Genomic DNA, 15,332 nt, shown 5'->3' with positions numbered 1-15,332 from the left:
ACTTTGTGTTTATATCTCTTATATAAAGATATGAATTCGTATCTATCTTATGGTATATCAAACATACTATAATTTATTATAAAAAAAAAATATGAGAATATCTTCTCCATTATTTGTCAACGATTTGATGATCTCGCTGATTCCGAATATGATACTGACTGAAAGTAGTAGCATCAAGCTACCAAATACACTTTTTTAATTACATTGCAATAAACATGAATTATATAAATCCTTATATATTGATACAAAGTAGCGTAAAACACTTTGTGTTTATATCTCTTATATAAAGATATGAATTCGTATCTATCTTATGGTATATCAAACATACTATAATTTATTATAAAAAAAAAATATGAGAATATCTTCTCCATTATTTGTCAACGATTTGATGATCTCGCTGATTCCGAATATGATACTGACTGAAAGTAGTAGCATCAAGCTACCAAATACACTTTTTTAATTACATTGCAATAAACATGAATTATATAAATCCTTATATATTGATACAAAGTAGCGTAAAACACTTTGTGTTTATATCTCTTATATAAAGATATGAATTCGTATCTATCTTATGGTATATCAAACATACTATAATTTATTATAAAAAAAAAATATGAGAATATCTTCTCCATTATTTGTCAACGATTTGATGATCTCGCTGATTCCGAATATGATACTGACTGAAAGTAGTAGCATCAAGCTACCAAATACACTTTTTTAATTACATTGCAATAAACATGAATTATATAAATCCTTATATATTGATACAAAGTAGCGTAAAACACTTTGTGTTTATATCTCTTATATAAAGATATGAATTCGTATCTATCTTATGGTATATCAAACATACTATAATTTATTATAAAAAAAAAATATGAGAATATCTTCTCCATTATTTGTCAACGATTTGATGATCTCGCTGATTCCGAATATGATACTGACTGAAAGTAGTAGCATCAAGCTACCAAATACACTTTTTTAATTACATTGCAATAAACATGAATTATATAAATCCTTATATATTGATACAAAGTAGCGTAAAACACTTTGTGTTTATATCTCTTATATAAAGATATGAATTCGTATCTATCTTATGGTATATCAAACATACTATAATTTATTATAAAAAAAAAATATGAGAATATCTTCTCCATTATTTGTCAACGATTTGATGATCTCGCTGATTCCGAATATGATACTGACTGAAAGTAGTAGCATCAAGCTACCAAATACACTTTTTTAATTACATTGCAATAAACATGAATTATATAAATCCTTATATATTGATACAAAGTAGCGTAAAACACTTTGTGTTTATATCTCTTATATAAAGATATGAATTCGTATCTATCTTATGGTATATCAAACATACTATAATTTATTATAAAAAAAAAATATGAGAATATCTTCTCCATTATTTGTCAACGATTTGATGATCTCGCTGATTCCGAATATGATACTGACTGAAAGTAGTAGCATCAAGCTACCAAATACACTTTTTTAATTACATTGCAATAAACATGAATTATATAAATCCTTATATATTGATACAAAGTAGCGTAAAACACTTTGTGTTTATATCTCTTATATAAAGATATGAATTCGTATCTATCTTATGGTATATCAAACATACTATAATTTATTATAAAAAAAAAATATGAGAATATCTTCTCCATTATTTGTCAACGATTTGATGATCTCGCTGATTCCGAATATGATACTGACTGAAAGTAGTAGCATCAAGCTACCAAATACACTTTTTTAATTACATTGCAATAAACATGAATTATATAAATCCTTATATATTGATACAAAGTAGCGTAAAACACTTTGTGTTTATATCTCTTATATAAAGATATGAATTCGTATCTATCTTATGGTATATCAAACATACTATAATTTATTATAAAAAAAAAATATGAGAATATCTTCTCCATTATTTGTCAACGATTTGATGATCTCGCTGATTCCGAATATGATACTGACTGAAAGTAGTAGCATCAAGCTACCAAATACACTTTTTTAATTACATTGCAATAAACATGAATTATATAAATCCTTATATATTGATACAAAGTAGCGTAAAACACTTTGTGTTTATATCTCTTATATAAAGATATGAATTCGTATCTATCTTATGGTATATCAAACATACTATAATTTATTATAAAAAAAAAATATGAGAATATCTTCTCCATTATTTGTCAACGATTTGATGATCTCGCTGATTCCGAATATGATACTGACTGAAAGTAGTAGCATCAAGCTACCAAATACACTTTTTTAATTACATTGCAATAAACATGAATTATATAAATCCTTATATATTGATACAAAGTAGCGTAAAACACTTTGTGTTTATATCTCTTATATAAAGATATGAATTCGTATCTATCTTATGGTATATCAAACATACTATAATTTATTATAAAAAAAAAATATGAGAATATCTTCTCCATTATTTGTCAACGATTTGATGATCTCGCTGATTCCGAATATGATACTGACTGAAAGTAGTAGCATCAAGCTACCAAATACACTTTTTTAATTACATTGCAATAAACATGAATTATATAAATCCTTATATATTGATACAAAGTAGCGTAAAACACTTTGTGTTTATATCTCTTATATAAAGATATGAATTCGTATCTATCTTATGGTATATCAAACATACTATAATTTATTATAAAAAAAAAATATGAGAATATCTTCTCCATTATTTGTCAACGATTTGATGATCTCGCTGATTCCGAATATGATACTGACTGAAAGTAGTAGCATCAAGCTACCAAATACACTTTTTTAATTACATTGCAATAAACATGAATTATATAAATCCTTATATATTGATACAAAGTAGCGTAAAACACTTTGTGTTTATATCTCTTATATAAAGATATGAATTCGTATCTATCTTATGGTATATCAAACATACTATAATTTATTATAAAAAAAAAATATGAGAATATCTTCTCCATTATTTGTCAACGATTTGATGATCTCGCTGATTCCGAATATGATACTGACTGAAAGTAGTAGCATCAAGCTACCAAATACACTTTTTTAATTACATTGCAATAAACATGAATTATATAAATCCTTATATATTGATACAAAGTAGCGTAAAACACTTTGTGTTTATATCTCTTATATAAAGATATGAATTCGTATCTATCTTATGGTATATCAAACATACTATAATTTATTATAAAAAAAAAATATGAGAATATCTTCTCCATTATTTGTCAACGATTTGATGATCTCGCTGATTCCGAATATGATACTGACTGAAAGTAGTAGCATCAAGCTACCAAATACACTTTTTTAATTACATTGCAATAAACATGAATTATATAAATCCTTATATATTGATACAAAGTAGCGTAAAACACTTTGTGTTTATATCTCTTATATAAAGATATGAATTCGTATCTATCTTATGGTATATCAAACATACTATAATTTATTATAAAAAAAAAATATGAGAATATCTTCTCCATTATTTGTCAACGATTTGATGATCTCGCTGATTCCGAATATGATACTGACTGAAAGTAGTAGCATCAAGCTACCAAATACACTTTTTTAATTACATTGCAATAAACATGAATTATATAAATCCTTATATATTGATACAAAGTAGCGTAAAACACTTTGTGTTTATATCTCTTATATAAAGATATGAATTCGTATCTATCTTATGGTATATCAAACATACTATAATTTATTATAAAAAAAAAATATGAGAATATCTTCTCCATTATTTGTCAACGATTTGATGATCTCGCTGATTCCGAATATGATACTGACTGAAAGTAGTAGCATCAAGCTACCAAATACACTTTTTTAATTACATTGCAATAAACATGAATTATATAAATCCTTATATATTGATACAAAGTAGCGTAAAACACTTTGTGTTTATATCTCTTATATAAAGATATGAATTCGTATCTATCTTATGGTATATCAAACATACTATAATTTATTATAAAAAAAAAATATGAGAATATCTTCTCCATTATTTGTCAACGATTTGATGATCTCGCTGATTCCGAATATGATACTGACTGAAAGTAGTAGCATCAAGCTACCAAATACACTTTTTTAATTACATTGCAATAAACATGAATTATATAAATCCTTATATATTGATACAAAGTAGCGTAAAACACTTTGTGTTTATATCTCTTATATAAAGATATGAATTCGTATCTATCTTATGGTATATCAAACATACTATAATTTATTATAAAAAAAAAATATGAGAATATCTTCTCCATTATTTGTCAACGATTTGATGATCTCGCTGATTCCGAATATGATACTGACTGAAAGTAGTAGCATCAAGCTACCAAATACACTTTTTTAATTACATTGCAATAAACATGAATTATATAAATCCTTATATATTGATACAAAGTAGCGTAAAACACTTTGTGTTTATATCTCTTATATAAAGATATGAATTCGTATCTATCTTATGGTATATCAAACATACTATAATTTATTATAAAAAAAAAATATGAGAATATCTTCTCCATTATTTGTCAACGATTTGATGATCTCGCTGATTCCGAATATGATACTGACTGAAAGTAGTAGCATCAAGCTACCAAATACACTTTTTTAATTACATTGCAATAAACATGAATTATATAAATCCTTATATATTGATACAAAGTAGCGTAAAACACTTTGTGTTTATATCTCTTATATAAAGATATGAATTCGTATCTATCTTATGGTATATCAAACATACTATAATTTATTATAAAAAAAAAATATGAGAATATCTTCTCCATTATTTGTCAACGATTTGATGATCTCGCTGATTCCGAATATGATACTGACTGAAAGTAGTAGCATCAAGCTACCAAATACACTTTTTTAATTACATTGCAATAAACATGAATTATATAAATCCTTATATATTGATACAAAGTAGCGTAAAACACTTTGTGTTTATATCTCTTATATAAAGATATGAATTCGTATCTATCTTATGGTATATCAAACATACTATAATTTATTATAAAAAAAAAATATGAGAATATCTTCTCCATTATTTGTCAACGATTTGATGATCTCGCTGATTCCGAATATGATACTGACTGAAAGTAGTAGCATCAAGCTACCAAATACACTTTTTTAATTACATTGCAATAAACATGAATTATATAAATCCTTATATATTGATACAAAGTAGCGTAAAACACTTTGTGTTTATATCTCTTATATAAAGATATGAATTCGTATCTATCTTATGGTATATCAAACATACTATAATTTATTATAAAAAAAAAATATGAGAATATCTTCTCCATTATTTGTCAACGATTTGATGATCTCGCTGATTCCGAATATGATACTGACTGAAAGTAGTAGCATCAAGCTACCAAATACACTTTTTTAATTACATTGCAATAAACATGAATTATATAAATCCTTATATATTGATACAAAGTAGCGTAAAACACTTTGTGTTTATATCTCTTATATAAAGATATGAATTCGTATCTATCTTATGGTATATCAAACATACTATAATTTATTATAAAAAAAAAATATGAGAATATCTTCTCCATTATTTGTCAACGATTTGATGATCTCGCTGATTCCGAATATGATACTGACTGAAAGTAGTAGCATCAAGCTACCAAATACACTTTTTTAATTACATTGCAATAAACATGAATTATATAAATCCTTATATATTGATACAAAGTAGCGTAAAACACTTTGTGTTTATATCTCTTATATAAAGATATGAATTCGTATCTATCTTATGGTATATCAAACATACTATAATTTATTATAAAAAAAAAATATGAGAATATCTTCTCCATTATTTGTCAACGATTTGATGATCTCGCTGATTCCGAATATGATACTGACTGAAAGTAGTAGCATCAAGCTACCAAATACACTTTTTTAATTACATTGCAATAAACATGAATTATATAAATCCTTATATATTGATACAAAGTAGCGTAAAACACTTTGTGTTTATATCTCTTATATAAAGATATGAATTCGTATCTATCTTATGGTATATCAAACATACTATAATTTATTATAAAAAAAAAATATGAGAATATCTTCTCCATTATTTGTCAACGATTTGATGATCTCGCTGATTCCGAATATGATACTGACTGAAAGTAGTAGCATCAAGCTACCAAATACACTTTTTTAATTACATTGCAATAAACATGAATTATATAAATCCTTATATATTGATACAAAGTAGCGTAAAACACTTTGTGTTTATATCTCTTATATAAAGATATGAATTCGTATCTATCTTATGGTATATCAAACATACTATAATTTATTATAAAAAAAAAATATGAGAATATCTTCTCCATTATTTGTCAACGATTTGATGATCTCGCTGATTCCGAATATGATACTGACTGAAAGTAGTAGCATCAAGCTACCAAATACACTTTTTTAATTACATTGCAATAAACATGAATTATATAAATCCTTATATATTGATACAAAGTAGCGTAAAACACTTTGTGTTTATATCTCTTATATAAAGATATGAATTCGTATCTATCTTATGGTATATCAAACATACTATAATTTATTATAAAAAAAAAATATGAGAATATCTTCTCCATTATTTGTCAACGATTTGATGATCTCGCTGATTCCGAATATGATACTGACTGAAAGTAGTAGCATCAAGCTACCAAATACACTTTTTTAATTACATTGCAATAAACATGAATTATATAAATCCTTATATATTGATACAAAGTAGCGTAAAACACTTTGTGTTTATATCTCTTATATAAAGATATGAATTCGTATCTATCTTATGGTATATCAAACATACTATAATTTATTATAAAAAAAAAATATGAGAATATCTTCTCCATTATTTGTCAACGATTTGATGATCTCGCTGATTCCGAATATGATACTGACTGAAAGTAGTAGCATCAAGCTACCAAATACACTTTTTTAATTACATTGCAATAAACATGAATTATATAAATCCTTATATATTGATACAAAGTAGCGTAAAACACTTTGTGTTTATATCTCTTATATAAAGATATGAATTCGTATCTATCTTATGGTATATCAAACATACTATAATTTATTATAAAAAAAAAATATGAGAATATCTTCTCCATTATTTGTCAACGATTTGATGATCTCGCTGATTCCGAATATGATACTGACTGAAAGTAGTAGCATCAAGCTACCAAATACACTTTTTTAATTACATTGCAATAAACATGAATTATATAAATCCTTATATATTGATACAAAGTAGCGTAAAACACTTTGTGTTTATATCTCTTATATAAAGATATGAATTCGTATCTATCTTATGGTATATCAAACATACTATAATTTATTATAAAAAAAAAATATGAGAATATCTTCTCCATTATTTGTCAACGATTTGATGATCTCGCTGATTCCGAATATGATACTGACTGAAAGTAGTAGCATCAAGCTACCAAATACACTTTTTTAATTACATTGCAATAAACATGAATTATATAAATCCTTATATATTGATACAAAGTAGCGTAAAACACTTTGTGTTTATATCTCTTATATAAAGATATGAATTCGTATCTATCTTATGGTATATCAAACATACTATAATTTATTATAAAAAAAAAATATGAGAATATCTTCTCCATTATTTGTCAACGATTTGATGATCTCGCTGATTCCGAATATGATACTGACTGAAAGTAGTAGCATCAAGCTACCAAATACACTTTTTTAATTACATTGCAATAAACATGAATTATATAAATCCTTATATATTGATACAAAGTAGCGTAAAACACTTTGTGTTTATATCTCTTATATAAAGATATGAATTCGTATCTATCTTATGGTATATCAAACATACTATAATTTATTATAAAAAAAAAATATGAGAATATCTTCTCCATTATTTGTCAACGATTTGATGATCTCGCTGATTCCGAATATGATACTGACTGAAAGTAGTAGCATCAAGCTACCAAATACACTTTTTTAATTACATTGCAATAAACATGAATTATATAAATCCTTATATATTGATACAAAGTAGCGTAAAACACTTTGTGTTTATATCTCTTATATAAAGATATGAATTCGTATCTATCTTATGGTATATCAAACATACTATAATTTATTATAAAAAAAAAATATGAGAATATCTTCTCCATTATTTGTCAACGATTTGATGATCTCGCTGATTCCGAATATGATACTGACTGAAAGTAGTAGCATCAAGCTACCAAATACACTTTTTTAATTACATTGCAATAAACATGAATTATATAAATCCTTATATATTGATACAAAGTAGCGTAAAACACTTTGTGTTTATATCTCTTATATAAAGATATGAATTCGTATCTATCTTATGGTATATCAAACATACTATAATTTATTATAAAAAAAAAATATGAGAATATCTTCTCCATTATTTGTCAACGATTTGATGATCTCGCTGATTCCGAATATGATACTGACTGAAAGTAGTAGCATCAAGCTACCAAATACACTTTTTTAATTACATTGCAATAAACATGAATTATATAAATCCTTATATATTGATACAAAGTAGCGTAAAACACTTTGTGTTTATATCTCTTATATAAAGATATGAATTCGTATCTATCTTATGGTATATCAAACATACTATAATTTATTATAAAAAAAAAATATGAGAATATCTTCTCCATTATTTGTCAACGATTTGATGATCTCGCTGATTCCGAATATGATACTGACTGAAAGTAGTAGCATCAAGCTACCAAATACACTTTTTTAATTACATTGCAATAAACATGAATTATATAAATCCTTATATATTGATACAAAGTAGCGTAAAACACTTTGTGTTTATATCTCTTATATAAAGATATGAATTCGTATCTATCTTATGGTATATCAAACATACTATAATTTATTATAAAAAAAAAATATGAGAATATCTTCTCCATTATTTGTCAACGATTTGATGATCTCGCTGATTCCGAATATGATACTGACTGAAAGTAGTAGCATCAAGCTACCAAATACACTTTTTTAATTACATTGCAATAAACATGAATTATATAAATCCTTATATATTGATACAAAGTAGCGTAAAACACTTTGTGTTTATATCTCTTATATAAAGATATGAATTCGTATCTATCTTATGGTATATCAAACATACTATAATTTATTATAAAAAAAAAAATATTTGACAGATACAATTGTACACCAAATTATATCATCTAATTGCCTACACACTCTCTTGATGTGTGCGAACGAGAAAAACGGAATCTTAAGCTGACGCTTTAATAGTATTTGCATTTCTAACACAAAATCAAAATTAAAACGCACCAGATCACGATGTCACCCATAAAGTTTCCCATACTTTTAGCGAAATGAGAAACCTCGGCGATCTGCTTATCCGGTTATGCCATAACCTTCGTCATAGACGTTTCCTTACGTGGTCACACATGTATAACCGCACGAATGCGCTTACTGGAGGAAACTTCATCGACTGTGCATTGTGTTACACACCGTAAACATTTATCACATTAAAACTGTCATTATATTCTTATCTGCGTTCGGTTCTATCATGCTCCACGATTTTCTAATCTTCGCAACAACGAAATGTATAGATATAGATACATTGTAGAGCATGCATATATATATGTATATACATGCCCTTTATCATGTGCATCACACACATGTCCAGCACCCACGTAGAGAGACATCAGAGCTGGATAAAATTTTTTGGGATATAATTTTTTGACAGGAGACATTTAAATATCATTGTTATTTATTTTTTCGATGGAACCAGGTATGTGTCGCAAAGCGACACAATGTGTGTTTTCCAGCAAGGTACACAGATGACAGAGTGTAACACACAATACCACATGATTGGCTGTCAGATGAAGAAATTTAAAATTCTGTATTTGATAGCCAATCGTGTGATACTGTGTGTCAAAACGAAGTCTGCTGCAAGAAAGCGACATCATCGATACATCTATCGCATTCAATCACGTGTCAGCGGATACTTCACACTTGCCAAACTTATGATAGTAAATTGGCAACGAATTTGTCGAGCTCAGTACGTATTTAAATGCTACGTTTTATATATACAGGACGATTTCAAGTTATTTATAGAGTCATTGTTTGGCAGACAATTGTTCATTTCCATTTTTACGGTACGTATACACTCCGGATAGATAAGATGAAGCACCCTGTATCTTAATACAGCCCTGATGACACGTAGGTACTGGGACATGCGTGGGAAGGAGGAGCGCGCGCGCTTGGAGTGCGACAATTTGATCTGGCGTTAGAAAAATGATGGAAAAAAAAAAATCGTAAGCACGAAGGACGTCCGCGCGCAAGAGAATGAGATCATACGACGGACGCGTCGACTTGTCGGTGCAAGCGGTATCTCAGCGAGCAGTAAAGTCGCGGCCTTGGGATAAGCGCATTCTGTTGTATGCGTCGCGCCTGCGTGTGCGATGCATATGTGTATGAGAGTATCATATGTATGTATATGTATATGTACGACCGACTAACCCGGAGTCGTCTAAAAAAAAAAAAAAAAAAAAGACACGCGGGGGTCTGGCTCGATGACTCGTGTAACTCGCAAGGACATCGGACGCACGCGCGGAACACCCCCGTTGAATTTTGCGAACCTGGGGGTTGACAATTTTACGGAACGGGACTGTCTCATGCTAGCGGACATTCCCTATGAATGATTTGCATCCAATTATTCCTTAACGGAAAATTCGATTCAACGTCATTCTTCGTTTTTATGTCCTTTTAAGTATCTCTAGGTAATTGAAGGATGTAATTGTGTTCAAGTTAATGTTTTTCGAAAGTTCACATATATTCGTACACGATCTTTTTGCGAGTTTCTAAAAAAGAATTTTCCTCCAATCTAATCTCCTTTCGCTTTTCAGATGAAGAGAACGACGGAAGTTGATTTTGTTGGAATCGAAAATGCAAGAATTAAAACCGGTTGATCATAGTTATTACATTATACGTCGAGAATGACAGAGAGGACGGAGAGGATATGAAAGGGAGAGAGAAAGAGATACTCGTTCCCTCCTCGTACTTGGATGCTGGATAGATGTGGCGCAATATCGGGAAAAAATTCCATGTTTATTAGCCAATCGCGAAAGACATAAAAAATGGTGAGATTTTTTACATTAACGAGTTCTATCATTAGATGTGATTTCTCTCCCCGACGAATAATAATCCTTAACCGATTATCACAATATTTCGTTTCGAAAAGCGTTCCCTCTCTTCCCTTCAGCCCGATCTGCATTAATAGTCGGCCGTTAACGGTCGCGTTATCGGGACTATTAAGTATATCGCCGAACGATATTTAATTGAACGGAAAATTAAGTAAGTTAATTAAATTAAATCAATGATAGTACAGAAAACTGATAGATAATGCGCTCGTCTGTTCGCGGAGAGATTGCATATCGAGTCGCGAATAAAACCAACGCTCTTATATTTGTCAAAATTCGAGGAAAGACAATGACCGAGCGTTTGTTTACGTTTCAGTTTGAGCCGAATAAAGATCGATCGATCGATTCGAATTATATTGCCACGCGCGTGTTCCAGATTCACGCATGTTTCTTATTCAGTTGGACTATAAACTGTCGTATATAAATTTATACAGTAGCATAAGCTATTAAAACAAGATAATTAACACTATGATATATTATTATTATTATTTAATGTAATATTATTATTCAATTGGATGCACTAGTACATCATCTATATCTTTTGAGAGTTATTAATAGTTCATATTTCCGTCTACGATTTTATTGGCGATAAATAAGAAGCGTGCAGGTGTTTGAGAAGCACTTAAGATAAAAGAGGCAACACAGTTCTTACAGTCGAAGACTAGAAAAGATTCCAAAATTACATTCATAATTTACTCGTTGACGCTGTATCTCTCTACGAGATTATTAAATATCTTGCTTTTTCTATTGTATCGTTTTCTGTCAAAATTTCACGGAATCCTTTTTCACGTTCGTACAGTCGAAAAATTATTCACGCCTTGACATTTTAGTCGAAATACGATCGTTTCGATTCGCTATCAAATACTCGTACCAAATGCTTTTTTTTTTTTTACCAAACAATCTACGTTACTCGACTCTGATTTATGGCTTATTCACGATCCAGGAATCTATCGAAAAATGTTTTCCCCCTCGAGCTACAAATACGTGTGATATGACTGAGAGCGCGATTAATTGAAAGCCCGATCTTGCCGTCCCACTTTTTCCAATGCTGCATTCAAAACCTTGAACGATATATCTGTATTCTATCCTGCTTTATTATGCCTTGATTTTCTAGATCATCCAGAGTGTACAATGTGTCATGCGCAAACGATGACTCCACTGCATTAGATGTCATAAATATCACAACGTTCACCAGATGGGCGCTTCTTGTATCGGCGTGTAAGATAGCCAGGTGCCGATGTGTATTGTATGACTAATCATCGTGAGGAAAATAGCTAACAATGATGCGTAATTGACGTCTATGGCGCTTCTACATACGTTGTATAAAATGATATTCGTGTATCCGGTCTTATGTTTCCAAACAAGTTTCATCGACGAATACCAGCAGAGATTTATTCAAATCAAATCGCAATCGATGCCGAGATAAATACGACGCTGGAAGTAGCTCAAGTTCGAATGCAAAGTAACTTTTTTTTAAATATAATTCTTATCTGCCCCGCACGCGCGTTTGATTCTACGTTAAACTCTATCATGCTACCACTCAAAAAAGTGGTTTTGCAACTACAGCAAAAATTTTCTGGGTGCGCAAAATTAACTGAGGTACATAAATGATTAGCAAATACTGTGATATCGCATATGATTCGCATTTAATCAATCTAAGTGACAGAGACAGAATTTATATCTGAACTGTTTGTGAAATTTAGCAAGAATGTTTTTCTGTGGCGCCTATCCATGTTAAGGCCAATCATACATGTTATAAAGTTTGGCTGTGGTACACAGAAAAAATTAGCCGCAAGAAACAAATGAATATATAATCCTCACATCTAACATATTTGTATAACGCGCCCAATCTATCCAGCTCTTTTAAACAATTTCTCTCAATTTTTCGATGCTGCAGTTATAATTGGCAGTTATATTTCTCACAAAGAGTGTTCTAGCTGTAGTATCGAAACTCATATTTATCCAATGCAGTGATTAACATTTGGCAATGGGACCTAAATTTTCTAGAAGATATTATTAGAATATTGCTGCTATAAATTCTATATGTAACAGACAATATTCTAACAGATACAAAAAATAGCGATAAATTTTTGTTGTGACACCTAGAAATCTACCTATATCAGCAAGACATCTTTTTGAGTGTACTTTTTTTTTCCTTAGATTATAAATATATGAAACGAGGAATGCGAGGAAGGCGGATCGCGACCGACGAGGGATTGAAGCGTGAAGGAATCGCAGATTTGATCTCCCATAATAGAGGAACTTTGCTCCCGGCTTGGATAATCTCTCTCTCATACGCCCGGGAGGAGGAGGTGTACTTGCTGTCTTTAATTTTCTAATACATTTATAGACCAAGGATAAGAAATCGAGCGCTATCGCACGATCCGTCGTCATTGTCGCGCATGGATGCAGCGGTAGGCGAAATCGCGCTATCGCGTTTATGGAGGCGCAAAGGTCGTCATCGTCCGTCGTCGTCGATGGCGAGAAGAACGGTAACTATATATATTCTCATTGCATTGAGATTCATAACACCGTGTATAGCGGGTGTCCCGAGAAAAATATTCCAAGTCGTCACGCGTGTTGCATTTTGTTCGATCTAAGATAAGAACATTCTATCCGATTATGAAGATATTTTTTATTTTCTAGAATTAATCCAAGGAGTATTGATACGATGAAAAAGATCGCGATGGCAGCTCGGGCGATCGCCGTGGAAAAAGAAATTGAAATAAGGGATCGTCGCGGCGGGAAAACGCTGAGTTTTCGAGAATAGAAAACTCCCGCGATTGCGACGAATAAATGTCACAATAAGAAACGCGGAGACTGCGCGCGAGTCGCGACCATAAATTCGATCTAAAGCGCGCGCGTTCGGAGGCGCAGGACGATGCGGAGCCGCGGAGCATCGGGGACAGGCAGAACAGCGTCGGGTTACGTCCGCGCCCTCCCTTCCCCTCCCACCCCTGGTCGCTTATGTAACGAGCGCGCTCGCGTTGCAACGCGCGCGCGCGCGCCCCGCGTTTTTGCCGAAGGACTCCCGGAAGTGTCATCTCTGCGAGCCCAAGTTTCCGAAAGTGGGGAACAACGGCACCCGCGATGCATTCGGCTCGCTCCGCTACTGTTAAACGGAGCTCGCGCGCGATAGGGCTGACGGAGAGAACGGAAAAGAGAAAGAGAGAGAGAAACTGCGCGCGCAGAAGAAAGAGAGAGAGAGAGAGAGAAACTGGCTAGCGATAGGAGTCCCGCCGTAGGCTAGACGAAGACGCGACGAGCCTAGAGAGGTGTACGCGAATCCGCACACCACACCGAGTATCAACCAGCTGGTTGGCAAGGGAGCCGCGAGCAGTCGCCAGTGAGACGCGGCACCCCGCGTGTGTCACTTGTTCGTTCACTCATCCGCACGGTTCGTTCGTTCGTTCGTTCGTCCGTCCGTCCGTACGTGCGCGCGTACGTCCGTGGCGCGGGTACCACCACCTCCTCCTCCTCCTCCTCTACCTCTGGTTTGTTGCAATACACCCCTCCCGCGCGCGGTTATATCTGCGGTAAACGGGACCGAGAGTGGGTTCTGCGGCAACTCCGTCGTGGTCGTACTCCGCGCGTCCGTACGTCCGAGAGCGGGTAACGTCGTGCCTCTCCACTTCGCGCCTGGCACCTCATTCTCGGGGACACGGACACTTGTCCCCGACACATCGTCTGCTGTTGCCTCCTCCACCACATCTCCATCGTCCCATCGTTCGTCTCGCTCGCGCGCTTCGTTTCGTTTCTCCCCTTCTCTTTCTCTCTCTCTCTCTCTCTCTTCCTCATTCTCTCTTTGCCGTTCTGGCCTTCCTCCTCCCCCTTCCCCCTCCCCGCCACTGATCGGTAGGAGTGTGCGGTTCTAGTTCCGTGTGTATATATCTCTATCTTCTCTCCTGTGTTGTGTGTGTTACCGCCTGTTCTTGTGCCTGTGTGTGTGTTACGTGCGCGCAACGAGCGAACCAAGATGGCCGCTGACTCAGGAATGGAGACGTGTCCCTCCCCGGAGATTGCGGACTCCAGAAAGCGGCCGCTCGACTGCGACGCGGAAAACGGTGCGACCAAGAGGTCACA

General features: G+C 32.4%; 1 protein-coding gene and 2 long non-coding RNA genes across 3 annotated transcripts in view; 2 read left to right on the top strand and 1 right to left on the bottom strand.

Moving 5' to 3' along the window:
* Positions 1 to 8,989: 8,989 nt before the first annotated feature.
* Positions 8,990 to 10,544, bottom strand: LOC115240043. Its single transcript, XR_003884726.1, has 3 exons — positions 10,241 to 10,544; positions 9,373 to 9,757; positions 8,990 to 9,052 (listed from the first exon to the last, which is right to left on the bottom strand). It is a non-coding gene; the product is annotated as an uncharacterized LOC115240043 (long non-coding RNA).
* Positions 10,545 to 10,687: 143 nt separating this feature from the next.
* Positions 10,688 to 13,529, top strand: LOC115240044. The gene is made up of 4 exons (XR_003884727.1): positions 10,688 to 10,829; positions 10,956 to 11,189; positions 12,364 to 12,711; positions 13,410 to 13,529. It is a non-coding gene; the product is annotated as an uncharacterized LOC115240044 (long non-coding RNA).
* Positions 13,530 to 14,738: 1,209 nt separating this feature from the next.
* The window catches only part of LOC115240040 (RNA-binding protein Nova-1), a 30,901-nt gene continuing 30,307 nt past the window's right edge, over positions 14,739 to 15,332 (top strand). The window contains exon 1 of the mRNA XM_029814991.1: positions 14,739 to 15,326. Coding sequence (XP_029670851.1) covers positions 15,226 to 15,326 — 101 coding nt within the window. The 5' untranslated portion in view covers positions 14,739 to 15,225. The remainder of the gene's footprint in view (positions 15,327 to 15,332) is intronic.

This window comes from Formica exsecta, unplaced genomic scaffold (assembly GCF_003651465.1).
Source record: "Formica exsecta isolate Colony F162 unplaced genomic scaffold, ASM365146v1 scaffold4, whole genome shotgun sequence".
Taxonomy (NCBI): Eukaryota; Metazoa; Arthropoda; class Insecta; order Hymenoptera; family Formicidae; genus Formica; species Formica exsecta.
Note: the sequence above shows the minus strand (reverse complement) of the source record. Positions and strands in the feature narration are given on the sequence as shown.